This window comes from Macrotis lagotis, chromosome 2, assembly GCF_037893015.1.
Source record: "Macrotis lagotis isolate mMagLag1 chromosome 2, bilby.v1.9.chrom.fasta, whole genome shotgun sequence".
NCBI classification, from domain to species: domain Eukaryota; kingdom Metazoa; phylum Chordata; class Mammalia; order Peramelemorphia; family Peramelidae; genus Macrotis; species Macrotis lagotis.
Window position 1 is genome coordinate 155,512,112 of NC_133659.1, and position 27,879 is coordinate 155,539,990.

Genomic DNA, 27,879 nt, shown 5'->3' on the forward strand with positions numbered 1-27,879 from the left:
GAACAATAACTAAGACTTTACTGGAAAAAAAGGTCAGAATTGTGAGGGTTATGATATAGTTTCCTATTTCAAAGCAGGCTATAGAGACCAGTTTCTTTATCTATCTAGATTCTAAACATATAGATACATAGATACATGTATAGATCTATAGCTAAGTGTGTGTATACATGCACACAGACACATACGCATGCATATTAGAGTAACTGTTTAATTATTTTTTGCATATTTTTCTGGTGCTCTCTCTCTCTCTCTCTCTCTCTCTCTCTACTTTGGTAACATGAATACTTAAAGCTATACTTTTCATACTCAAAACTTTGAAGAGCTCTTCTTTGGGGGAAGAGTGTAGGATAAAACAATCCCACAGGGATAGAAAAAGAGCTGGTAGTAGAAGAAGGATTAATTCTAATCCTGGCTGTTTCGGGTCAATAAAAGTAAGTTTTGTTTCATCTCTGAACTACAAGTAAACAGAAAAAAAATCCCATACCTTTTGTCCTATTGGGAAACAAGTTCCAGTGACTTTGGATGAAAGTCCTGCAACTGTGTCTTACCATTACTGAAGTCATCCTGACCCTATTCGTAAGAAATATTATTCACTCAGTGGAAAATATTTGAGAGCTACATTCCAATGTTTATTATAATATAGGACTTTCTTTTCTCCCTTCTCTCTCTCTCTCTCTCTCTCTCTCTCTCTCTCTCTCTCTCTCTCTCCCTTCATATTTCAACCTCTCCTCCACCAATACAAGGACAACCCTGTTATAGAGGGGGAAAAATGTAATATTTTCTGTCTCATTTTAAAAGACTGTATTTTAAAAGTAAAGTTTAGCTGTTAATAACCTCAAAAACTACATTTAGCTAAATTTTAGGTTCTATAGAATTCTTCATGAATAAAAATAATATCCTTTATGATTGAATATTTAATAAATATTTACCTTAGAAAAATAAAATTCCCTGGGTTCTCATGGCACATACATATTTCTACAAGTGATTAGCTAGCAATAGGGCACTATAGGTAAAGCTAAAATAAGGTCTCATCAGATAAACTCTCAGGTGGGAGTGGATAAGAACTCTCTCTCTCTCTCTCTCTCTCTCTCTCTCTCTCTCTCTCTCTCTCTCACACACACACACACACACACACACACACACACACACACACACACACACACATCCCAATACAGAAAGTAAAAGGGAAAAATGTGAGTGGTGCTGCTATTTGTGAGCAATATGCTGGTTTTGAGTATAGGGGCTAAAGAAGTATTTCTAATTCCCTAATATATCTTAGACAAAAATTGGGAAAACTACAGGGGTTTTAAATAGATTATGAGATATTATCACAGTTCCTCTGAAATTAATTTTCAAATCACTCACCCCCAAGGAAAACATGGGGAGGGGGTGGGAATGGGTAATATTTCTTTCCTCCTGCCCTCATTGGTATAATAATGGTGAATCATCCATGCTTCCAGCTCAATGAAGACTGAATATTTATGGTGTGACTGGATTGGTCAAAACACACACCTTCACAATCACTACCTCAGGGAAAGAGAAAGGGCAGGATACAGATTTTTCTCTAGCTAAAGGGTACTATAATCTGACTTTTGGACAGCTGTGAAACAGTCTTGCAGGATATGATATGTAACTATGGAACTCATCCCACACATGTGGACCTTTCCCACTCCTGACTCACTGCTACTTTTTCCAACTCTTATCAACTTTTCTTTTTCTCTTTTCACATTGCAAAGCTGTGTCTATTTTGGTAGCCTGGGCTTGTACCCAGTTTGGAGTCACTGCTGAGCTGCTCAAAACAATCCAGTCACCAACACTTTACTCTAAAAAAGGAACTTTGAAATATTATCATTAACATTCCACTGACCAGAGTAAAGACTTTTAGTTGGTATAGGGGAGCACAAATCTAATAAGGTATAGAACAACAAAGGAGACAGAAAATATTATTAGGAATTTATTCATTTAAAGTAAATTATTACTAAAACATATTCATTATTAAGAATTACTAAAGCATAATTTGGATTTAATTCTTGCCTACTGTGATTTAGTAAATCCACCAAATGTAGACATTTCCTTTGGATGAACTTTGTTCATATTTCTTTTTTTGTTGGCTTTTTGGTTGTGGGGGGAGATATGTGGTTTTGGAAGTTCATGAATCAATTTTTTTTGGACCAAGTGACAAAACCATCCCAAAGGAAATCAAGTCAATATAGTGGCAGCATCCAAACCATAGCATAGGAACTCACTGTCATGAAATGTAATGAAATGTGTCTGTCTCTTACCCCTTTGCCAACAAGACATCCTTGCTCCCTCTTGTAAGAATCAGTCACCAGGTTGTTTCCCTGTCACAAATAATCATCCACTACTGTGTCAGATTCTGCCACAAGCAAATTCGAGTGACAACCTGACTGCTGTCAGCCTTAGGGAGCAGTGGAATCAGATTTTTAGTTAGGAAAAATTCCAAAAGTCACCCCAAAATATCTAGAAGGTAAGAGTGCATGTATGGGGGGAAACGATACTATTCTTTATAGATGAATCTTGTACCTTAATGGGGAATCCTCCTGATCTCTAATCCCCCAAGGAAACTGTATAAATAACTTGCAATCTCTGCTAGAGGCCATGCTACTTGACTTTTTTTTTTAAACTACCAGTTCATCAGAAATCAGCTGTCTACCATTTCAGTTACAGGGAACTAATATCATCTAATTACTCTCTAATTATCTGGTAATTTAATAGAATATATAACTTCACAGTAATAGGTAATGACACAAGGTAAAAAGTAAAGTAATTAGAAAGTCATCCATTCAGAAGACAGATGTGTATTCATCCCCCAAATGATATAGGCACCTGAATCTACCTAGACTGGGGGATGGGCAGGGGGGGGTTATTTGATAAATTTGTTCTTGGTCAAAACTCGAAAATTAAAACAAAAAGAGCTTTGAAGAACCTCACAAATTTTTGGTTCATTAATTGAAGTCGTGCAGACTAGATAATGCAACTGTAAATCAACTCTTTAATTGGCTTTGGGAAATACATTAATAATCTGTATTTTTTCCTTTGAGTTCTTACCCTATCTCCTCCCACTTCCAACTTTTAAATCACAGAAAAAATAAAAGTAAAATACCTTTAGAAATTGATACTCTAATTTCTGGGACATAAAAAGAGACACTAAGCACTTTTTCTTAGTATCTTGCTTTTTAAGTGTTGAAAACACATTCAATCCAAAAATAGTATGCTTAATAGAAAAGAACCACAAATTAAAAATCCATCTTTCTCCTGCAGTAAACCTGGTTCTAATTAAATTTAGCATGAAACACTATTTCATTGGTTTCACAAGAATAGGGCAGAGGCTTTTACAAAACAATTTAAATTTGGGTCTAAAATTCAAAATATTCAATCAAAACTAGAAGACACTAGTGATCCTTTAATGAGAATATATTAATAATGTTCATGTGCACACTTTTAGGGACACTTCTCTTGTTGAATGTGAAATTAGGAGGATAAAACTAATCCTAAAGCTTGAGTTAAATATATTCTATAGTCTTTTACATGAGGAATTTATGAAAGAAGAGCCAAAAATAAAATGAGGGGCTTACATAAAATTCAGATGAAGGAAGAATATTTAAACTCAGCACTTATTTGCTCAGCACTGGGGATGGTGATAAGAACAGTCCATTTTTCTTGTTCTGAGGCTTTTTGGGGGGTGGCATGGGGAAGTGGGGGTTAAAACACACATCCGAGTGGAAGTATGCCAGTTATGCTGAAAAGTGCATTGAATCTCTTGTTCTAATGTTGTCCCTATGCTGTTTTCATAATATAGCCCTGCCTTATTACTTGGCCCAATTTCAGTAATTAAATCTCTCTGGTTGGGGTTCACGAAAGAGCCACTTCTTACTACATTCTCTACATTGCTGTTGTCTTGAAATTTTTGAACTCCTTCTTAGGCTCTTGCTGAAGACAACTATTAGGCAGAGGGATCATTTAAAATAAGGCAATTGAGATTTGGTGAGACTTCTAATTTGTGGAAGAGATTCAGCTCATAGTCATTTTAACCTTAAAGAGATCTGACGGTTTCAATAATGCTACATGTGTATTTATGTGTGTGTGTGTGTGTGTATGTGTGTGTGTGTATCTATATTTAAACTGGTGATTTTTTTTTTTTTTTTTTTTTTTGCAAATGACAATAGTGGTAACCAAACTTAAGTTCTAAAAGGCATTCCTATGGTACTTGGAAGTGCAATATGTTTCATGTCAAAGTGAACTGTTCTTTCCTGTGCTGGGTACAGTCACAAAGTTGTGTACTATGTGCCCAAGATGCAGAGCAAGAGGACAGGGTGAGGAAGGAGGAAAAGAAATGGAGGGAAACATCACCCATTATGCTAGATCTTAAGCAACACATAGAAAGATACATTTAAAAATGAGGAGAGAAAAAATATAGTGGTTATACTCCACTTTCAGTTAAATAGGTGTGTTCTCCCTCTTCCCCTTCACATTAGGCAAAGACGCCACAGTCAGCAGTAATACCTCATTTATTAATTAGACTACGCAGACCATTTTCAACTGCTGCTCATTCCATCACTTTTATCTCAATGGCACCAATTTAATTATTCTTTTTTCTTCTTTTCCCCTTGTTTGTCACTTCCTAAACTGGAAGGATAAGAATTGCATGAACAAATTGAAAAAAGCCAAGGAGTCTTCCATTCAGATCTAAATGGTTTTAAGAATGAACACATTTTTGCTGGTTTCACCCTCATCAGTTGACATGCCATGATGTCAAAAGATATCAGTCTTACATAAATTTCCTTCCCATTTTCTAATGCCATGTAACAACATGCCCCATAACTGGCAGCAGTTATTTTAGCAAAGGCCCCCATGTCTGTCAAGTGTCCTCCATTTGGAGTCTAAGCTCACTCATAAGATTCAGGTGGGTGTCATGAGGAGCCTTACACCCTTATTGAACAGGTACAACTGACAGTATAAATGGCTAGCAACCTCAAAACCCAGGTCTGATGTATGAAGGACTCACATCGCAGCTGTGGGAACTTCTTGGTGGACTAGGATGGGAAACTTTTCTTTTAGTGGAAGCCCCAGATAACCAGCCACTCCTCCTGACAAAGTCTCTATTTCTGTCCCTTTAAAGACCTCACAGTATCACTTTCCAAGCAGGGGGGTGGGCATCACCAGGTCCCTGATTGGACATCCAGAGCCGCAGATTCTTTTCTTCCAATTCTGATTCCCTCTCCCTTGACATGGGTCCCTTACCCAGGCCTTGAGGCACAAGAATGAGGCGTCAATGGGATGGTGATGTGTCCTCCAAGCCCAACAACTCCTTTACCAGTCTTTCTCCAAACTGTGCCCGACTATATCTCTTCACGTGGTAGGCCTCCGACATTTTATACAGGATGTAGGCATTATTGATCGCAATGCTGATGGCAAACCAGAATACCTGTTGCCAGGTCTTGTTTGGTTTATGAGAAATGAAATACCTGGAGAGGCAGACAAGACAAGGTGAGCCAAAAATCGATGTGTTGGGTCACTTGATAGGCAAAGGATGGTCAAAGAGAATTCAGTTTTCTCAAGGATAGAAACCTTATTTTATAATAATAACTAGCATTTATATTCTTTATATATTATATATTAGATATTCCATAAAATAATTTATAAGCACTATATCATTTAATTCTTATTAATTATATTCCCCATAAGAATTTGAGAGCAGGGCTATTTTATTTTTGTGATTGGGTCCCCAGTTGTGAGTACAATTCCTGGTCCATTGCAGATATTAATACTTATTGATTAATTATATTCTCTCAAACACCTTGTATAATTGAACATCGGGTGTTCAATAAATGCTCATTGAATGACTCATTAAACAAGAAAACATTCTTTTCTAAGTTGTGATTTCCAATTAATTAACTTTAAAATCCTAATGAATATGTATTTTTTTTTTAGATTTTTCAAGGCAATGGGGTTAAGTGACTTACCCAAGGCAACACGGCTAGGTAATTATTAAGTGTCTGAATCCAGGTACTCCTGACTCCAAGGCCAGTGCTCTATCCACTACACCACCTAGTTGCCCAGAATATGTATTTTTTTTTAGGTTTTTTTCAAGGCAAATGGGGTTAAGTGGCTTGCCCAAGGCCACACAGCTAGGTAATTATTAAGTGTCTGAGGCCAGATTTGAACTTAGGTACTCCTGACTCCAGGGCCAGTGCTCTATCCACTGTGCCACCTAGCTGCCCCCAGAATATGTATTTTCAATTATGGTTAAAGTCAGATTATCTCCAGCAAATGGGTCTGGGAAATTCCCGTAGCTTCATGCCCCTAGTCCAGGGATGGAAATCTTTGACCTGCAGTCTGTAAAAGGCCCATGAAATCATTTGGTCTGGCACTGCCCTGGTGACTACAAGTGGGACTCAAAATTCAATAAATCTAGAAACCTTTTAGAGGTGAATTAATTAAACATTTGATCAAATACAAAAGGTGAATGATGTTATAAATATTCAAATGGCCCTTAGCAGGAAAAAAGATTCCCCAGCACAGCTAAGGTAGACCTTCTAGGGGTATCAAGATACTTGCTGGCCCCAATTGCCCTGAAAAACATATAGAAAATTCAGGTTTCCCTCAACCTAGACAGTTGAATAAATGATCAATTGCTCTTTGGGATAATCCAAACTAGAACATAGCTAAAAAGTATATCCATAATAATTCATTATCATTTTACTATTCAGGACATATTTATTTAGCTCCTTTAATAAGGGCAGGCAGGTAGCCCAGTGCAGAGCCTGGATTCAAGGACACTTTAGTTTAAATCCATCTTCAAACACTTACTGAGTGACTCTGAGCAAATCACTAACTCTGTTCACCTCAGTTTCCTCATCTGTAAAATGAGCTGGGGAAGGAAATAGCAAACCACTATACTATCTTTGTTAAGAAAATCCCAAATAGGGTCACAAGAGTTGGGCATGACTGAAATGACTAAACAAAAAAACTCCCCCCCATTTTAAAAGCTTTTAAAAATAATTTTTAATAATAAAGCATTGTATAGCACTTGTGTATATATGAGAGTAGGGGATTGTGCCAGAGAAATGACTTCTACTAAGTTTCAGTTTGGTTCAAAGAAACATAAAATGAACAATGACAATGAGTAAGTACTGTGGAGATTAAATACAAAGTCTAGACTAGAGAAGTGGTTCTCCAAGGACCTCCAAGATCTTTTCCAGGTCTCAGTTCCAAGGCCAAGCCCATTCAATAACTAAGGACTAGGTAATAGAGTGGTAACAAAGGTGGCACCTGCTTAGAGGTGGACATGTCTGATTGGTATGTGTCTTTTTGGCAGTAGAGGGAGACAATATTAGACATAGGATAGGATTAGTTTCTAAGAAACTATAAATGACAAATTGAAAAGTTTGGAGGCCCTAGGAGCCCACTTCTCTGAATTTCAATTTTTTCTTATTTTATTAGAGAGGCATAAAGACTATTATATTATAGGTCATCTAGTCTAAATTCCCAAATTTTTCAGATAAGGAAACAATCTCCAAAAGTTAAATGTTTTTCTAACTCCCGTCAAACAGGTAGCAAGTGGCAGAGGAAGTGGTATTCATTAATCTACTGAATAAATGGAGGTGAGAAAATGAGTTAGATCCCATATCATGGTGGTTAAGAATTTCCTTTTTTTTTTAACTTACTTGCTATATTTGTCATCATATCTGCAGATATAGCTAAGGTGAGCAGCAAAAGCTTCCACAGCCAAAGGACAGGGAATCTCTCCACTTTTCCTCTTGATGATTACACCTGCATGGAAAAGAGAATAATGTCTTTTCTTAATTTTTCCTTATTTCAAATTGGAGGAGGAATTTTTTTTTATAAAAGAGTCTAATTCTGTCCAGCTTGCCAGAATTGCCAAAACAAATCCTTTAAGAAAGGAGAAGAAAAAAGATTAAAAGAAAATTTTATTACTAAGGAATTCTGTGAAGATGAGAAAAATGAAAGACAGATGAGCATACAGGTAGCAGTGAGCTAGGAGAGAAAACATGGACTAGACATTGGGAACATGATCAGAGTAAGATAAAAACCTAACTGGGGTTGGTGAAATATAAATTTTGCTTTAAACGATGTTTTGGAGTGTGGCATGTGTGTGTGTGTGTGTGTGTGTGAGTGTGTGTGTATGTATGTGTGTGTGTGCACATGTATACATGCACACACACACATACACACACAGGAATCCTTCCCTCATATTCTTGATTCTATCCCTTTTCTCCCATTAAGGACTCTGACCTCATTCCAATAATAACAAGGTTTCCTCCTCTCATCCTTTACCCATCCATCAAGGTTTAGGGAATACAAATGCATACAATCGCACCTATCCTCAAAGCTCTTACACTCTACTGTGGGGGGTAACAGTAACAAAACAGGTAAGGAAGAGAAAGAAATTGAAGATAGCTGAAATTATCTGAAAGAATGTGAAGAAGACAATGCCTTTCACAGGAAGAAAGAATGTTGGGAGAGAGGAGAATTGGCAGAGGTGGAGCTAAGGAAGATACTGGATTCCATTTTTGACATGTTGATTTTGAGGGGCTGATACTATCAGTATCAGCTGGCAATGAGTACTAGAGTTCTGGAATCTGAGACTAAATGGAATTACTTGGAAGTCAGCTGTGTAGACCTGATAAGTGAGCCTGTGAAAACCCAATCATTCTATGGGGAAGGTACTTCAAGGCACTCTCTCTGTCTCTCTTTCTTTCTTTTTTCTTTTTTTTATTCTCATTTTGTACAAATTTTTTTTACATTAATAAAATATACTTGTTTACAAGTAAACAAAATACCCCTCCCCCCATGAATATAGATAGACTTGCTTGGGCGAAAAAGTAAAGGGGAGAGAAAAAAATTAAAATTAAAAAAAATTATAGTAATAATTGTAGGTATGGCCAGGTGGCGCAATGGATGAAGCACCAGCCCTGGAGCCACGAGCACCCGAGTCCATATCCAGCCTCGTAAACCCAATAATCACCCAGCCATGTGACATGCAAGCCACCCAATCCCCACTGCCCTGCAAAAACCAAAAAGAAGAAAGAAAAAAAAAGACCGAAAATAAAATAAAATAGTAATAATAGTAGGGGTGGCTGGGTGGCAGATAGAGCATTGGCCCTTGAGCCAGGAGCACCTGGGTACGAATCTGGCCTCAGACACCCAAAGATCATTCTGCTATGTGGCTCCAGGCAGGCCACCCAGCCCCACTTGCCCTGTACCCTCCCCCAAATAATAATAACAAAAAATGTGTTTCAGTCTTTGTTCCAACACCATCAACTCTTTTGTGAGTGGATCACATTCTTTATGATAAGTCCATCACAAAAGTTACTTCCATATTTTTCCAACGTTGCCATTGCTGATCTCAACACCCTCCTTTCTTATTTCTCCACTACCGTGTACTATATTTTCTCTCTCCTTTCACTCTGACTCTGCTGTAGGGTCTCTGAGTGGCGCAGCAGACAGATCCCTGGTCCTGGGGACAAGAAGCCCTGAGCCCCCATACCACCCCTTAGGCCCAGAATCCACCTGGCCCTATGGTCCTGGACAGGCTATCCAATCCCAGCCCCTTGCAAGAAGTAAGAAAGAAAATGTGTTATATCTGGCCACTCTCCCCCCATGGTCCATCCTCTCCTCCTTTATTCACATCCCCACCCCTTCCCCCTGCTCCCCCCTCCTTCTTACTCCAGATGTCTATACCCCATTGAGTATATTTGCTGTTTCCTCTCCTAGCCATCTCTGATGAGAACAAAGGTTCCCTCATTCCCCCTTGCCTCCCCCCCTTCCATATCATTGCAATAGCTCATTGTAATAAAAAAAATATTATGTGAAATATCTTGGACTATTCTCCCTCTCTTTTTTCTTTCTCCCTTTCATTTTTTTTCCTATCGACTCCATTTTTACACCATATTTTATCTTCAAATTCAGCTTTCTCCTGTGCTTCAACTATAAAAGCTCCCTCTACCTGCTCTATTAACTGAGATGGTTCATATGAATATTATCAGTATCATTTTTCTATACATGCAGTTCATCCTCATTAAGTCCCTCATATTTCCCCCCCTCTCCTCCAATCTCCATGCTTCACCTGAGTCCTGTATTTGAAGATCAAACCTTCTGTTCAGCTCTGGCCATTCCAAAAGGAACATTTGAAATTCCCCTGGTTCATTGAAAGTCCATCTTTTTCCCTGGAAGAGGACATTCAGCCTTGCTGGGTAGTTGATTCTCAGTTGCATTCTAAGCTCTTTTGCCTTCTGGTATATTGTATTCCAAGCCCTACGAGCTTCCAATGTAGTTGCTGCTAAGTCCTGTGTGATCTTGACTGCAGCTCCACGATATTTGAACTGTGTCCTTCTGGCTGCTTGTAATATTTTCTCTTTGACTTGGGAGTTCTGGAACTTGGCTATAATATTCCTAGGGGTTGATTTTTTGGGATCTCTTTCTCGGGGGGATAGGTGGAGTCTCTCCATTTCTATTTTGCCCTCTGCTTCTAGAATATCAGGGCAATTTTCCCGTAGCAATTCTTTGAAAATGATGTCAAGGCTCTTTTCCTGATCATGACTTTCGGGTATTCCAATAATTTTCAAATTATCTTTCCTAAGTCTGTTTTCCATATCAGTTGTTTTTTTCAATGTGATATTTCACATTTTCTTCTAATTTTTCATTTTTTTTGGTTTTGAAGTATTGATTCCTGATAAATTCATCAATCTCCCTGAATTCTATTCTTTGTCTGAAGGATTTATTCTCCTCAGAGAGTTTTCTTATCTCTTTTTCCATCTGGCCAGTTTTGCTTTTTAAAGCATTCTTCTCCTCAATAACTTTTTGAACTGTTTTATCCATTTGACCTAAGCTGGTTTTTAGCATGCTATTTTCTTCAGCATTTTTTTGGATTTCCTTGACTAAGCTGCTGACTTTATTTTCATGTTTTTCCTGCATCTCTCTCTCCTTTCTTTTCCCAGTTTTTCTTCCAACTCCCTCATTTGATTTTCAAAGTCTTTTTTGAGCTCTATCATAGCCTGAGCCCAATTTCTGTTTTTCTTGGAGTCTTTAGATGCAGGAGCTTGTGCTTCCTCATCTTCAGACGGAGTATTTTGATCCTTCTTGGTCTCATTTGCAAAATATTTCTCAATAATCTTTTTGTTTCTCTGCTTGTTCATTTTCCCAGCCTAAGCCTGATTTTTTGGGGTACTTCCTGAGCTTTTGGGACACTCCCACAAGGGTCTCAGTGTGTGAGGCTCTGTCCTCCCTCCTGGTCAGTGAATGAACATAAGCGCCCCCCTCTGCCACGGGGCCGAGGTGGGGGGGGCCCTGTTGTTCTATGGGGGGGCCTAGACTGGGATCAGGATCTGAATGTGGTCAGAGCCCCAGAGTCCTGTTCCAGAGGCAGAGGACAGAGCTCCACAGTCTCTCTCTCTCTCTTCACTCCCCTCCCTCAGCTCAATGGGCTCATGCCCTGGGGGCTCCTGTTTACATGCTCTGCCTGCTTCTGTTTCCTAGATTTGGGCTGCCGAAAGACCAAGCTGCTCACTGTGTGCCCTGAGGGCTGGGCTCCACGTGCTCACTCTGGCAGAGGTCCCCCGCTGTTCCCCCACTTTGTGCCGGTGCTCCCCAGGGTGCAGCTCAGGAGACTCCCCTGCTGCTGTGAGCTGCGACTCCCAGCGCCCTGGGGCTGCCTATGGGAGGCTGAAGTTCTTTGGCTCTGGCGGGCCACCCCTCTGACCCCGGGGAGCAGAGCCTTTCTGCTCTTTTCCAGGTTACCCTGAGTAGGAGAACTGCCTCACTGTGTCCCTTTGTGTGTTCTGTCTCTCGAAAGTTTAATTAGAGTCCTTAGTTTATGAGTTTTTATGAGAGAGCTCCTAAGACTCGATCCCTTCATGGCACCATCTTGGCTCCGCCCCCCCCCCCCCCCCCCCCCCCCCCCGTCTCTCTTTCTCTCTGACTTTTGTTTTCATTTATGATTAGGATTTCATCCATATAAGAAACTCTCAGTGAGGGAACATTTTTTCATCAATGTAGAACATTGCATATTTTTTTTTTGCAACTTACAATGTTAGAGCAAAGGTTCTTAATTTGGACTTTGCAGACTTTCAAGAAGTTCCTAGATTGCAGAGGGTCTGTGAACTTGAATGAGAAAAAAAATCCTTGTTTTCACTAATCTTTGGTTTCCTTGGGAATTCCATATAGTTTATTTTATGCATTTGAAAGCTATTATTCCAAGAAAGGATTCATAGTCTTCACCAGACAGCCAAAAGGAAGAGGAAGGTCTATGACATGAAAGACATTCAGAACTTCTGTTTCTCTTGCAAGGATTATTATTCCAATTTTACAGATGAGGAAACAAGGCTGAGAGGGGTTGTGATATTCCAAAAGCATTACAGACCAAAGCTTAAATCCAAGTCTTTGGACTCTTAAATTAGTGTTCTACTATCACACACACACACACACACAAACAGACCCTACAAATAGGATATAAAAATAAACAAAAATAAGAGATTCATCAACTTTGCTCATTTTGATGTTTTAGTTCCAAAAAGTTTTTCTCCCCTGCCCCCATGATATATTTTTTCAGGATATATATATATATATATATATATATATATACATATATATATAGGTGGAGAAGTAGATAGAATGCAGGGCTTGGAGTCAGAAAGACTCATCTTCCTTAGTTCAAATCCAGCCCTACACATTTACTACCTGTGTGACCCTGGGTAAGTCCCTTAACCCTAATGGTCTTGGTTTCCTCATTTGTCAAATGTGCTGAAGAAGAGCCAAAACACATCAGTATTTTTGCCAAGAAAACCCTAAATGGGATTACAAAGAGTCAGATGCAATGAAACAAGTAAACAACAAATACTTCCATTATAGCAAAGAAACCCATTTTGTCTCCAGAGATCATACATCAAACTGAATAAGTAGGCATTAAACTAAACTATCTTGACACCAAAATATGGTTTATGATTTACATAAATGCAACCCATTAATCTTTAATTTTTTACCTAATTAACCTAGTTTTGATCTAATTAATTGCCTTAAATTTTTTATTTTAATTTGATCTTTATTTTTTAACATTTTTATTTAAAAATTATGAGTTCCAAATTCTCTCTCTCTTCCTCTTTTCCCTCCTCCTTGAGACAAGAAGCAAGCAGATATATATATATATATATATATATATATATATATATATATGTATATATAATGTGTGTGCAACTATGTAAAACATTTCTTTTAGTCATTTTGTATAAGAAGACTTGAATAAAAGAAAAAATAAAGAAACAGTGAAAAATTGCATATTCAATCATTCAATTCTTTGGAGGAAGATGTATGCTTTATCATTAATCTTTTGGGATTGTCTTAGGTCATTGTATTGCTGAGAATTGCTAAGTCATTCACAGTGCTTCAGGGAACAGTATTGTTTTACAGTGTACAACATTCTCCTGGTTCTGTTCATTCACTTTGTATCAGTTTATGTAAGTCTTTCAAGGTTGCTCTGAAATCATCCTGCTTGTCGTGTCTTACAGCACAATGGTATTACGTTACAATCATGTGCCACAGTTTGTTCAACCATTCCCCAATTGGATGGGCATTGCTTTTATTTTCAATTCTTAGCCACCACAAAAAGTGCTGCTATAAATATTTTTGTACAAATATGACCTTGAATTTGTGATTGGACATAGGTTTAGAACTATTTTGGGGTTATATTTTGATTATCAATGGGATTTTATTTTTAAAAATCCACATAGAAGCCAGAAAAAAATGGAAATATTTTTGTTTGTTTTAATAACTTTTTGTTAAAAGTATTTTAAATTTATTTTTATTAAAGATATTATTTGAATTTTACAATTTCCCCCCCCAATCTTGCTTCCCCCCCCCCATGGAAAGCACTCTATCAGTCTTTGTTTCTATGTTGTACCTTGATCCAAATTGGGTGTGATGAGAGAGATCATATCCTTAAAGAAGAGTAGTCTAAGAGATAACAAGATCAGACAATAAGATATCTGTTTTTTTCTAAATTAAAGGGAATAGTCCTTGCACTTTGTTCAAACTCCACAGCTCCTTATCTGGATACAGATAGCACTCTCCTTTGCAGACAGCCCAATATTGTTCCCGATTGTTGCACTGATGGAATGAGTGAGTCCTTCAAGGTTGAACATCACTCCCATGTTGCTGTTAGGGAGTACAGTGTTTTTCTGGTTCTGCTCATCTCACTCAGCATCAGTTCATGCAAATCTCTCCAGGCTTCCCTGAAATCCCATCCCTCCTGGTTTCTAATAGAACAATAGTGTTCCATGACATACATATACCACAGTTTGCTAAGCCATTCCCCAATTGAAGGACATTTACTTAATTTCCAATTCTTTGCCACCACAAACAGGGCTGCTATAAATATTTTTGTACAAGTAATGTTTTTACCCTTTTTCCTCATCTCTTCAGGGTACAGACCCAGTAGTAGTATTGCTGGGTCAAAGGGTATGCACATTTTTGTTGCCCTTTGGGCATAGTTCCAAATAGCTCTACAGAATTCTGTGAAGGAACAGTGTAGTAGCGTCCCAGATTTCCCACAACCCTTCCAACAATGATCATCATCCTTCCTGGCCATATTGGCCAATCTGAGAGGTGTGAGGTGGTATCTCAGAGAAGCTTTAATTTGCATTTCACTAATAATTAATTATTTAGAGTATTTTTCATATGGCTATGGATTGCTTTGATCTCCTCATCTGTAAATTGCCTTTGCATATCCTTTGACCATTTGTCAATTGGGGAATGGCTTTTTGGTTTAAAAATATGACTCAGTTCTCTGTATGTTGTAGAAATGAGTCCTTTGTCAGAATCATTAGTTGTAAAGATTGTTTCCCAATTTACTACATTTCTTTTGATCTTGGTTACATTGGTTTTATCTGTGCAAAAGCTTTTTAATTTAATGTAATTGAAATCATCTAATTGGTTTTTGGTAATGTTCTCCAACTCTTCCTTAGTCATAAACTGCTCCCCTTTCCATAGATCTGACAGGTAGACTAGTCCTTGATCTTCTAATTTGCTTATAGTATTGTTTTTTATGTCTATGTCCTGTAACCATTTGGATTTTGTCTTGGTAAAGGGTGTGAGGTGTTGGCCTAATCTAAGTTTCTTCCATAATAACTTCCAATTATCCCAGCAATTTTTATCAAAGAGGGAGTTTTTATCTCAATGGCCAATCTCTTTGGGTTTATCAAACAGCAGCTTACTATAATCATCTCCTGCTTTGACACCTAGTCTATTCCACTGGTCCACCACTCTATTTCTTAGCCAATACCAAACAGTTTTGATGACTGATGCTTTATAATATAATTTTAGATCAGGTAGGGCTAAGCCACCTTCTTTTGCACTTTTTTTCATTAAGCTCCTGGCAATTCTTGACTTTTTATTTCTCCATATGAATTTACTTACAATTTTTTCTAACTCATTAAAGTAATTTTTTGGAATTTTGATTGGTAGGGCACTAAACAGATAGTTTAGTTTTGGTAGAATTGTCATTTTTATTCTATTAGCTCTACCTATCCATGAGCAGTTGATATTTGCCCAGTTATTTAAATCTGATTTAATTTGTGTGAGAAGTGTTTTATAATTGTTTTCAAAAAGATTCTGAGTCTGTCTTGGCAAATAGACTCTCAGATATTTTTATGTTGTCTGAGGTTACTTTGAATAGGATTTCTCTTTCTAGCTCTTCCTGCTGTTTCTTGCTAGACATATATAGAAAAGTTGAGAATTTATGAGGGTTTATTTTATAACCTGCAATTTTGCTAAAATTGCTAATTGTTTCCAGTAGTTTTTTGGATGATTTCTTGGGATTCTCTAGGTAAACCATCATGTCATCTGCAAAGAGTGAGAGTTTTGTTTCTTCCTTCCCAATTCTAATTCCTTTAATTTCTTTTTCTTCTCTAATTGCTGATGCTAACATTTCTAATACAATATTGAATAGTAGTGGTGATAATGGGCACCCTTGTTTCACCCCTGATCTTATTGGGAATGCCTCTAGCCTCTCCCCATTGAATATAATGCTTGTTGATGGTTTCAAATAGATAGTGCTAATTATTTTGAGAAACAGTCCATTTATTCCCATACTCTCTAGTGTTTTTAATAGGAATGGATGCTCTATTTTGTCAAAAGCTTTTTCAGCATCTATTGATATGATCATATGGTTTCTGAGGTTTGTTGTTGATATAATTGAGTATACTAACAGTTTTCCTAATATTGAACCAACCCTGCATTCCTGGAATAAATCCTACTTGATGATAATGTATTATCCTAGTGATGACTTGTAATCATTTTGCTAAGATTTTATTTAGGATTTTTGCATCTATATTCATCAGGGAAATAGGTCTATAATTTTCTTTCTCTGTTTTAACTCTTCCTGGTTTAGGTAACAGTACCATATTGGTTTCATAGAAAGAGTTAGGCAGAGTTCCATCTTTCCTTATTCTTCCAAAGAGTTTATATAGGATTGGAACCAATTGTTCCTTAAATGTTTGGTAGAATTCACTTGTGAATCCATCTGGCCCTGGAGATTTTTTTAGGGAGTTCAATAATGGCTTGTTGAATTTCTTTTTCTGAGATAGGGTTGTTTAGGTATTTAATCTCTTCTTCATTTAACCTGGGCAACTTATATTTTTGTAAATATTCATCCATTTCACTTAGATTATCAAATTTATTGGCATAGAGTTGGGCAAAATAATTTCGAATTATTACTTTAATTTCCTCCTCATTGGTGGTGAGTTCACCTTTTTCATTTATGATACTAGCAATTTGGTTTTCTTTCATTTTTAAATCAAATTGGCCAGAGGTTTTATCAATTTTATTGGTTTTTTTTCATAATACTAACTTTTGGTTTTATTTATTAATTCAATAGTTTTTGCTTTTGATTTTATTAATATTTAGAATTTCTAATTTGGTATTTAATTGGGGATTTTTGATTTGTTCTTTCTCTAATTTTTTTAGTTGCATGTTTAATTCATTGATTTCCTCTTTCTCCAATTTATTCATGTAAGCATTTAGAGCTATAATATATCCCCTGAGAGTCACTTTGAATGAATTCCATAGGTTTTGGTATGTTGTTTCATTATTATTATCATCATTATCTAGGATAAAATGGTTAATTCTTTTCTATAATTTGTTTTTTGGCCCACTCATTTTTTAAAATGAGGTTATTCAGTTTCCAATTTGTTCTGGGTCTATATCTCCTTGGCCCAGTATTGCATATGACTTTTATTGCATTGTGATCTGAGAAAGATATATTAACTATTTCTGCCTTTCTGCAGTTGATCATTAGGTTTTTACATCCTAGTACATGGTCAATTTTTGTATAAGTTCCATGTACTGCAGAGAAAAAGGTATGTATATTCCTTTCTATCCCCATTAAGTTTCCTCCATAAGTCTACCATATCTAATTTTTCTAACAATTTATTTACCTCCTTAACTTCTTTCTTGTTTATTTTATGATTTGATTTATCTAGATCTGATAGTGGGAGGTTGAGGTCTCCCACTAGTAGAGTTTTGCTGTCTATGTCTTCCTGTAGTTCTTTCAGCTTCTCCTCTAAGAATCTGGGTGCTGTCCCACTGGGTGCATATATATTAAATATTGAAATGACTTTATTGTCTATGGTACCTTTTAGGAGGATAAAGTTTCCTTCCTTATCTCTTTTAACATTATCTATTTTTGCAACTGCTTTGTCTGAGATAAGGATTGCTACCCCTGCTTTTTTCACTCCAGCTGAAGCAAAATATATTTTGCTCCAACCTTTTACATTTACTCTATATGTATCTTTCTGCTTTAAATGAGTTTCTTGTAAGCAGCATATTGTAGGATTCTGGTTTTAATCCACTCTGCTGTTTGATTATGTTTTAAGGGAGAGTTCATCCCATTCACATTCAAGGTTATGATTACTAATTCTTTATTGCCCTCTGTGCTATCTTCCCTCTGTTTGTATTTTCCCCCCTTCCCCCCTTTATACATATTCCCTAGTATTTTGTTTCTGAATACCACCCCTTCAGTGTGTTTGCCCTCCTATATCACACCCTCCCCTTTCTTTCCCTTTTCCCCTTCCCTTCCTTTTGTTATTTCCCCCTTTTTCCTCCACTCCCTTTCCCTTTCTCCATCCCCCCTCCCCTTTCCCCCTTTTAATACTTGAAAGGTTAGATGTTTTATAAGTTAACTGAGTATGTATAGGTTGACTTTAAGCCAAGTCTGATGAGAAGAAAATTCAGGTGTTTCTCCTCTGCTCCCTTCTTCCCCTCTATTACCATAGGTTTTTTGTACCTCTTAGTGTAATGAGATTTACTCCATTCAATCCCCTCCCTCCTCCCATCTCTTTCCTGTCCCCCTTTTTAAGGAGGTAGTGTTTTTTTAGATCATTCTAAGTCATAGAAAATTCTGAGTGTCTGCCCCTTCTAGTTCAGTATATTCTATTGAATAGAGTCAAAATTCCTGAGAGTTATTACAGTCTTTCTCCCAAGTGGGGTTAAAGCCAGTTACATCCCATTTAGATAGCAGTCTCATGGATAGGTCATGAATGTCCATCATTTCTGGCTAGGTGTATTCTTTCTGTTACAGTTACAATTCTCAAGATTTATGAGAATCTTCCCCCCCGCCCATGCTGGGATATAGCCAGTTTCAACTTACTGGACTGCATTTTTTTTCTTTACTGATCCCCCTTTTTTTTAACTTTTCATGTGTCTCTTGAACCTCCTGTTTAATGTCCAAATTTTCTGTTTAGCTCTGGTCTTTTCATCAGAAATTTTTGGAATTCTTCTAGTTCGTTAAATGTCCATCTTTTTTCCTGGAAGAGAAGGCTCAACTTTGCAGGAAAGTAGATTCTTGGCTGCATTCCAAGCTCCTTTGCTTTTCAAAATATCTCATTCCAGGCCCTTCGATCCCTTAATGTTGATGCAGCCAGGTCCTGAGTGATCCTTACTGTGGCTCCTTGATATTTAAATTGCTTCTTTCTGGCTGCCTGCAGGATTTTCTCTTTTATCTGATAGTTCTGGAGTTTGGCCACAACATTCCTTGGTGTTTTCATTTTAGGATCTTTTTCTGGTGGGGATCAATGTATGCTTTCAATAACTACTTTGACTTCAGATTCCATGATATCAGGGCAGTTTTCCATCACTAGATCCTGTAATATTAAGTCCAGGCTTTTATTCTCTTCAATGTATTCAGGAAGTCCTATAATTTTCAGGTTGCCCCTCCTCGATCTATTCTCTAGGTCAGTGGTTTTGTTGATGAGGTATTTTACATTTGCTTCTATTTTTTCTATTTTTTGATTTTGTTTAACTGACTCTTGCTGTCTCATGGAGTCATTAGTTTATGTAGATTCCATTCTTTTTTTTGGGGGGGGGAATTTTCTTCATTAACCTTTTGCAACTCCTTTTCCAATTGCTCAGTTCTACTTTTGAAAGAGCTTTCCATTTGACCAATTGAGGTTTTAAGAGAATTAATTTCTTTTTGCATTTGCCCATTTGAGGATCTGAGAGAATTATTCTCATTTTGTATTTGTCCAATTGAGGATCTGAGAGATTTATTCTCATTTTGTAATTGTCCAATTGATGATCTGAGAGATTTATTCTCCTTTTGCATTTGTCCAATTGTACTTTTTAAGGTTTTGTTTTCTTGTTGCAAGGTATTAATTGTCTCTCCCAAATTTTTAAGCTCCTTCCTTATTTCTTCAAGGAAGTCTTTCTGTGCTTGAGACCAGATTGTATTCTCCTCAGAGGTTCCAGGTCTCTCTGAGTTAGGGTCTTTCCGTTCCAGGAATTTTTCTATGGATCCCCCTTTCCGTTGACCCTTCTTCATTTTGCTAAGACCTTGAGTTGTGGGGGGGCTGGTTCACGGGGGCTTGGGATTGCTAAAGGTTTTACTCCCTGAGTGCAGTTTCTCTGGCTGGCCAGTAGGAGGTGCTGGTTTCTCTCTCTGGAGTGTCTGTGACCTTGGCTGAGGCCTTCTCCCTTTGCTTGAAGGGAGTAGTTGGAGCTATTGAATTCTTTTGCCTTCAATCAATGGTGGGCTTTACCCTGGTCTGAGATCATTCCTCAGCTGGGCTGGTTCTTCTGCTCACACACCTGGGCCTGAGGCAGAAGTAGTTTGCATTTATTTGCTCTGGGAAGAGGTCTGAGCTGTAATGGGACTCAGAGATCCTCAGACCAGAGGAGCCCAGGGATCCTGTCAGCAGTACTCCTGCACCAGAACTCGCCCCCCAGCCTCATCCCCAAGCTCCAGGGGGACCGCACCAACACCAGCACCTCTGCTGCCCCGCCAGCCCAAGCCCTTGTCGTCCAGCCCCACCTCTGATCCAGCAGGTCCAGCTCTCGGGCCCTCCGACTCCTGGTTTCAATTCAGCTGTTAATCTGGCTGATTTGGGGCTGATCCTCCCTCTGAGCCCAGACTCACCCTCTGGAAATCGGCCAAAGCTGCTGCCGGAGCCAAATGCTGAGGTAGTTGTTCTTTCTCCTGGCTTTTATTTCTGGGTTTTGTCAGTCGGATTTGTTTTAAGAGGTTTGTTTCATGTGATAGATGGGGAAGAGATCAGGAGACTTTAGAACTGTGCCTGTCTTCTCTCTGCCATCTTGGCTGGAAGTCCCTTGTTAAAAGTCTTTTAAAGCGTCTCATATAATCAGCAAACTTTTTACACACACACACACACACACACACACACACACACACACACAAACACAATACATTTTATCAAACTAGTCTGCTGTCTATTCCCCTGTACTCAGTATTCTACCTCTCATCTCTGCATTTTTCCAGGCCATCTGTTAAACCTGCAATGGTTTTTCCTTTACTTTGCCTCTTAAGAATTTTTAGTTTCCTTTAAAGTATAAGTCTCTTGCCAGTTCCTAGTGTCAAATCCTTCATTATTCTTAGCTGTTGCCATTCTCTTTTCCTCAAAATGCTTTAAGTTATATCTTTCCAATAGTCCGTAAGCCTAGAGGGCAGAGGTTTTAAAATTCTGGTCTTTGTATCTCCAAAATCTGGGTCACTTTCTGAGTTTTTTGGCTTTGTTTCACAATGTTGTGCTTGAATATTTTGTTGTTCAGTCCTGTCTAACTCTTAATGATTTGGGGCTTTTCTTGGCAAAGATAATAGAGTGGTTTACCATTTCCTTCTTCTGCTCATTTGTCAGATGGAGAAACTGAGACAACAAACAGGGTTAAGTGACTTGTGAGGGTCACACAACTGACAAGAGTCTGAGACCAGATCTGAACTCAGGTCTTCTTGAATCTAGGCTCTATTTACTTGTCACCTTTAGCTCCCTTTAAAAGTACATGGTCAGAATAAGAATGAGATTGCAGGACCAAACTTTCTCAAGTCAGTCTCACTCCTTTTTCCAGAGTCATTGAAGTCAGGAAGACTGATGGCCCAGGATGGGAGATAACCTTGGTATCTTTGATGTCTATCCAAGCTCTAAGCATTCAACAGAGCCTGCTTCAACTGCTTTCATGGCCTTTGGAACAATTTCTCATCCACTCATTCCTCTGAGGGAAATCTTTACATGCTTCTAATTCACTGGTGGGTTTGCTGCCCATTGATTATCCACCAGGATGAGACCACTATGAATGTTATAATTTCCTGGGGCCACAGGTGAGAGGTGGATCACATGTACACCAAAGATGGATGAGCATACTTGGAAGGGGCTCAGGAAGCCCTCACACCAGGGGTGCTAGTTCTCCCTGAACATCCCATACATCAATCCTCCCACCTTGGGATACCGATGCCTAGGATCCTACCCTCTCAACCAAAGACTTTTGATAATAAAAGTTCATACTAGATTCTATAATGTATGTGATACCTAACAGTCCTTCTAATTTAAATATGGTCTTTTCCTAAGACTCAGCTTGTACTTTATCCTGGAAGTGATAGCTCCTGAGTTTACTTGGTCTTCTTTTGATATATAGGCATAGGACCTGGAAGTGTGATTTCATAGGTCCTGGGAATTCCTGGGTGAGAAAGTTTTCTCTATTAGTGCAGGTCAACATGTTTCCTTAAATTCTGTCTCAGAGTATTACTTAGAACACTAAGGGACTAAGTGATGGCCAGTATGTGTCACAGATGGGACCTGAAACATTTTCTGGTTTCAGACAGTTCTTTATCATTATTCCATGGTGCTTATTTTAATTTATATAGATTCTAAATTAAGTCTCATTTGTATGGACAGATCTCCTTAACCAAAAATAATCCAGCCCTATTATGAAATGTTAGGGCAATGAGGTGGTACAGTGGTTAGTGTGCCAGGCCTGGAGTCAGGAAAACTCATCTTCCTAAGTTCAAATCAGGTCTCAGACACCTACTAGCTGTATGACCCTGGGCAAGTCACTTAACCCTGATTGCCTCAGTTTCCCCATCTGAACAGGGGAAGGAAATGGCAAAATGAGTCCAGTACTTTGCCATGGGAGAATCAAGTATGACTGATAAATGACTGAACATTAAGAAATGTATCATTACTTCAGAGTAGGAAGATAGAGCCTGGAGTCAAAAGATAGAATCTTGTTCAAGAAACAGCAAGGAAGCCAGTTTTACTGAAGAGCAGAGCCTGTCATGGGATGGGGAAGTTTAAAAAGACTGGGAAGGTGTGGGGGGGCGGTAGGTTAATAAGGGCTCTGAATCCCTACTAGAGGATTTTAATCTTGGATGTGTGTGTGTGTGTGTGTGTGTGTGTGTGTGTGTGTGTGTGTATGTATGTGTGGTGTGTAAGTAAATGACCTCCACTATATCTCATCACCTCATCCATCTCCCATCTCACTGCTTTGGTCACTTGGCCTAAATCTTTCTACTAGATTCCATACATTTCTGAATCTGAATCTGAATTCTGAATCTGGCAGTTTCATAGAGAAATGATTTGTATTCTCATTAGTCTCCTAAATCTGTTAAGCTTCAATATACTGTTGCTTTGATAGGAGAGTACTGGATCAAAATGGAAACTAGAAATAAAGCAAAAAAAATGATTTTGCTCTTGATAAGGGTGTCATGACAGTCAGCAGCAAAAAATATTTCTGAAAGTCTACGGATGTTCAACACCTCTGTGAGGGTTTCCTTTTCCTCTGCTACAGTGAATACTTTCTGAAGCTTGGTTCTGTAAATGATCACAGCTAGTTAGCTTATTTTTTATATTTAGCTTTGAAATTTATTGAAATTTGATTTTTTTCATTGTTTGTATGCACAGGTGTGTGTGTGTGTAGGGGACTTGTAGGTATGGATGTATGCTTCAAATTTACCTAACCAATTCCATTTAACTTGGGCTAATATTAAAACATTAACAATGGTAATAATAAAATTTATAGAACGCTTATTATTAAAGTGCTAAGAGCTTTACCAACATTCTCATTTGATTCTCACAAAAACCATAGGAGGTAGGTGCTGTTATTATCTTCATTTACAGATGAGGAAATGAAGGCAAACAGAGAAGAAGTGTATTGCCAGGGGTCACATAGCTCCTAAGTACTTAAAGCTGGTTTTGAACTCAGATCTTCCTGACTCCAGGACTGGCATTCAATTGTTGTGCCACCTAACCACCCATGAAAATAAATTTTCAGTTCTACTGGGGAAAACATACATACCCAGAAGCAATGTGGGCATTGATCAGAGGTTGGGGCAGAACAGTCTGAGATTTAAAATCAGCTGCTGAGAATTTGCCAAGGAAAATCATTGATAGTTGAAGTTTAAGTCCAAGTCTCTTGGTGTTTTCATGTCTATAGTTATTTTTTTCATTGTTTTTTCCAGTAGTCTAACTGAGATTTAGGAAGACTTTTCCTCTACATGCTGGATCCAGCTCATAGCTAACTAGAAAGACAGAAGACCTTGTCTTTCTCCTATGTATTAATCGTTTCTGAACAGAACAAAGGGTAGTTAGGATGGTAAGGACACTGACTTGGTGTAGAAGAGACCTAGATTCCTGCTTAGTCACTAACCATGCGATCCTGGGTAAATCCTAAGGTTATGTATCAGATCGTCATAATTTTAGACCCAGAAGGTCCATAAAATCTTATCTATTACAGTTTTAGAGATGATGAAATGGAAGCCCAAATTGGTAAGTAGACTTGCTTAGATCCTCCTGAAGTAGGAAAGCTGTTGATTCAAATCCACAATCAGGAAGTAAGCAAGATCTGAGTTCAAATTTGATCCCAGACACACACTAGCTATATGACCCTGGGTTAGTCTGGTTGCCTTAATCCACTAGAGAAAGAAATGGCAAACCATTCCATTATCTTTGCCAAGAAAACCCAGTAATGGCATGCTATGGTCCATAGGATTACACTTGAATGACTCAATAACAACAACCTCCAAATCCAAATCCAACAATTTTTGCATTCTAATAAATAATTTCCTCTTCTATCTAGTTGGCACCATAGATAGAGTACTTAAGTTTAGAGTTCAAATCTGATCTCAGACTTTTATAAGCTGACTGATCTTTGGTAAGTCATCTCACCTCTGTTTGCCTCAGTTTCCTCATCTGTAAAATGGGAGAAAATAATAATAACTACACACAAAGTTATGAGGATCAAATGAAATACTGTAAAGCATTTAGTACAGTGTCTTGTACATAATAAGTACTCTATAAATGTTATTATTAATATAATACTGAACTTGGAATAAAGTAAACCTGACTTTGGATCTTATCTCAAGGCACTAGTTATATGGTCCTGGGCAACTCAGTTAATTTCATTCAACCTGTTCCTCATCTGTGTAACAGGCATAACTATAGTATCTATCTCTGAAGGTCGCTGTCCTGTTCAAGATTTATTAATTTGTACAGTATTGATAAAGCACTCAGAACATCTTAAATCACTATATTAATTTTATATATTATTAACTCTGAAATAAATTGGATGATTGAGACATTTTCTTCCTGATCTAATACTTTATTTTTCTATAAGATTGATTGCTTCTTAGGGACAACTATGTGGTTTAGTGGATAGAGCACTAGCCAAAATGACCTGAATTCAAATCTTTTGTCAGATATTTACTAGCTGTGTGACCCTGGGAAAGTCACTTAATCCTAATTGATTAAAAAAAAGGACTAATGTTTCTTCCTCTTTGATCTTAAATTTGTGGAGCATTTTCACCACATAACCTCAAAGAATTGTCCACCATTATAAAGACCATGAACTTAGAGATTTCATTGTAGCTTTTTCTTTCTTTAAATCTCATGTTAAAAACTGTCCTCACCTGATCCTGCCCCATTTATTTATTTTTAAATCTCTCTTGGGTTCCTGCTCTGTCTCTTAGGATTCATTTCCTCCCTTGGTGTTCATAGCAACAGTGATTTCCTTTTTTGTCTTCTTTTGGTACACTTGGATCACGTGGTTTCTCTTTTGCAGTTTCTATTTCTAGTTTTTTCCCTTTAGGTTTTTTTTTTTAATTCAGAGCTTGTCAAGAGATAGTCGTCCTTTTTATCCTTTTCTTTTAAATCTCTCTTCTTTTGCAGGAAAAAAAAAAACATTTTGACCTCTTCACCTGCAGACAACTTGGGTTACAATCTCTGGTATCCAGCATGGAATTCCCTTCACCCAACATTCAAAGCATTTGAGGTTTGATCTATCCTAAAGAAGATGACCACTATTTATTTCTTTTAGGATAATAGGTCTCAAGGTGAAATGGATCTCAAGTGACATCTAGTCTAACTCTCTTTTTGCAGAGGAGGAAAGTGGGACCCAGGGAATTGAAATGACTTGCCCAAAGTCATACAAGTAACATGCATCAGACAGAAGGATTAGAACTCAGGCCCTCTTACTCAAGAGCCATAGTTATTCTCACTGGACCATAACGCTTTGTAGCTTAGAAATAGGACTTTCTGATGTACAGGGAAGTTAAGTGATTTGTTCAGAATCACAATAACAGGAAGGATCAGAGATGATTTGAAGTCTTTCTGAACACAATTCCAACACTCCAGCCACTACACCTCCCTGGTTCTGCATATCACAAAGCCTGAAAGAGGTAAAAGCTGTATTGGTGAAAGTGGATTGTTTTGTCTACACTCTACAAAACTGATATGGTCATTTTTCTTCCTATTAAGCTGGTTACTTTTTAGCATGAATAATCTAGTTGTTTTTGCCAAGGGGCATGATACAGTAGATAAAGCACTGGACCTGTAGTCAAGAAGACATGAGTTCAAATCCAGCCTTGGACTTCCTAGCTATGTGACCCTGGGAAAGTCATTTAACCTCTGTCTGCTTCAGATTCCACAGTATCATTGTGAAGATGAAATGAGATACAATTTGTCAAGCCCTTAGCACAGTGCTTGAACATAGTAGGTAGGTGTTTAATAAAAAGAGGAATCTTTACTCTTTCCCTTATTTAGTGATGTATAGACAAACAACATTGGAAATATCATATCAAATAATGGTGGACTGGCTAGCAGCAAATTTGATATATTCATAGAAATGATTTGTCTGAGAATACTCTGCTGCAACTCTTTCATCTTGGTTCCTGCTGGAAATTAGGCATGGAGCTATTTCACGGTCATTCTTAAAGTTTAATGAGATGCTGGGGTTTGGGATTTTATGACTCATAACCCATCACAAACAAAGAGAGAGAGAACTTTGCCAGAATGAATTATTGCTTTATTAAGTTTATGGGTACCTCAGCATCAACCCTCAAACACACATGAATTTGAGCATGTTTAGAATCAACCTGTGAGCTTTTTCCTCTTCCCACAGCAATATTCTTGTTCTTGTCATGGGAGAATGGCACTACTTTATTTTCTAGTTCCAACTCTTTGTTATTCTGGTTTCTTGACTTCAGTAGCCCCAGAGGCATAGTTTTTGGTTCTCTTTCTTTACAGAACTATGGTTCCTCACAATACCTTCATTTTTGACAGCTCCTTCTCCCATTGTCATATTTAATTTTCAGCCTTCTCTGCCCTAAACTTCACAAACTTCTTTATCATATACCTGGAAGACACCCTGGACACCCAAGCACTGAAGCTACATGGGCAGTAGATATACCTAAAGTTGCAAATATTCTCATCTCCCTCTCCTTTAATTGGCAACATTTCTACTAATTTCTCTGACTTCTGCTCTTGAGAGTAGACACTACAATCCTGTCAATATTCTATTGGTAGTAGAGAAAGCATGTTGAATCTGGAGTCAAAGGACCTGGCTTTGAATTCTGGCTCTGCCACCTCCTATCTTGGAGAGGTTTGGTAAGTAACCTCACTTCCTGGGACTTAGTTTTTGCATTTATAAAATGACGAAATTGGAATAGATAGTCTCTAAGATCTCTGGGAGTTCTAAATCTATGAATCTATAATAAAGCTTGGATGGTGTGGCTAGACTGATCCATTTTAACTCCAGTGGTGAAAATTTATAGTCACTATACTACAAAGAAATATACAAATAACAATAAGGTTAAGAAACACACACACACACACACACACACACACACACACACAGAATGAAGGACTGAAGTCCAACTAAAATCCCAGATAATACTGGAAACTTTCTCTAACTCCTCTTAATTTCTGTGCTTTCTCTTTTACTTATTTCCTATTTATCCTCTATAAAGCTTATATATATTTTTCTTTGCACATTGTATTCCTCATTAGATTGTAAGTTCCTTGAGAACAGGGACAGTATTTTGCTTTTTTTTTTGTATCTCTAGTGCTTATTATTAGCACAGGGTCTGGCACATCATAGGTATTTAATAATTATTGATGTGTTATTTATCTTTTAACCCTAAACTTGGCAAATATTCTTTGACAGCATTTCTTAATCAGTGGGAAGGTAGTAAATTCAGAACAACAACCACACACACACACACACACACATACACACACAAACATACACACACACACACACACACACACACACACACCTTAAAATACTTTC

General features: G+C 37.8%; 1 protein-coding gene across 2 annotated transcripts in view; it reads right to left on the bottom strand.

Moving 5' to 3' along the window:
* Positions 1-1,067: 1,067 nt before the first annotated feature.
* The window catches only part of PGBD5 (piggyBac transposable element derived 5), a 174,633-nt gene continuing 147,821 nt past the window's right edge, over positions 1,068-27,879 (bottom strand). The window contains exons 6-8 of one of the 2 annotated variants that reach the window (XR_012475765.1): positions 7,689-7,794; positions 5,027-5,486; positions 1,068-4,647 (exon numbers count right to left, since the gene is read on the bottom strand). Coding sequence is in view for 1 of the 2 variants with exons in the window: in XM_074223037.1 (XP_074079138.1) it covers positions 5,291-5,486; positions 7,689-7,794 (302 nt within the window). In the remaining variant the exon portion in view is untranslated. Of the gene's footprint in view, positions 5,487-7,688; positions 7,795-27,879 lie in introns of both variants that reach the window. The other variant, XM_074223037.1, reaches the window with a different exon arrangement.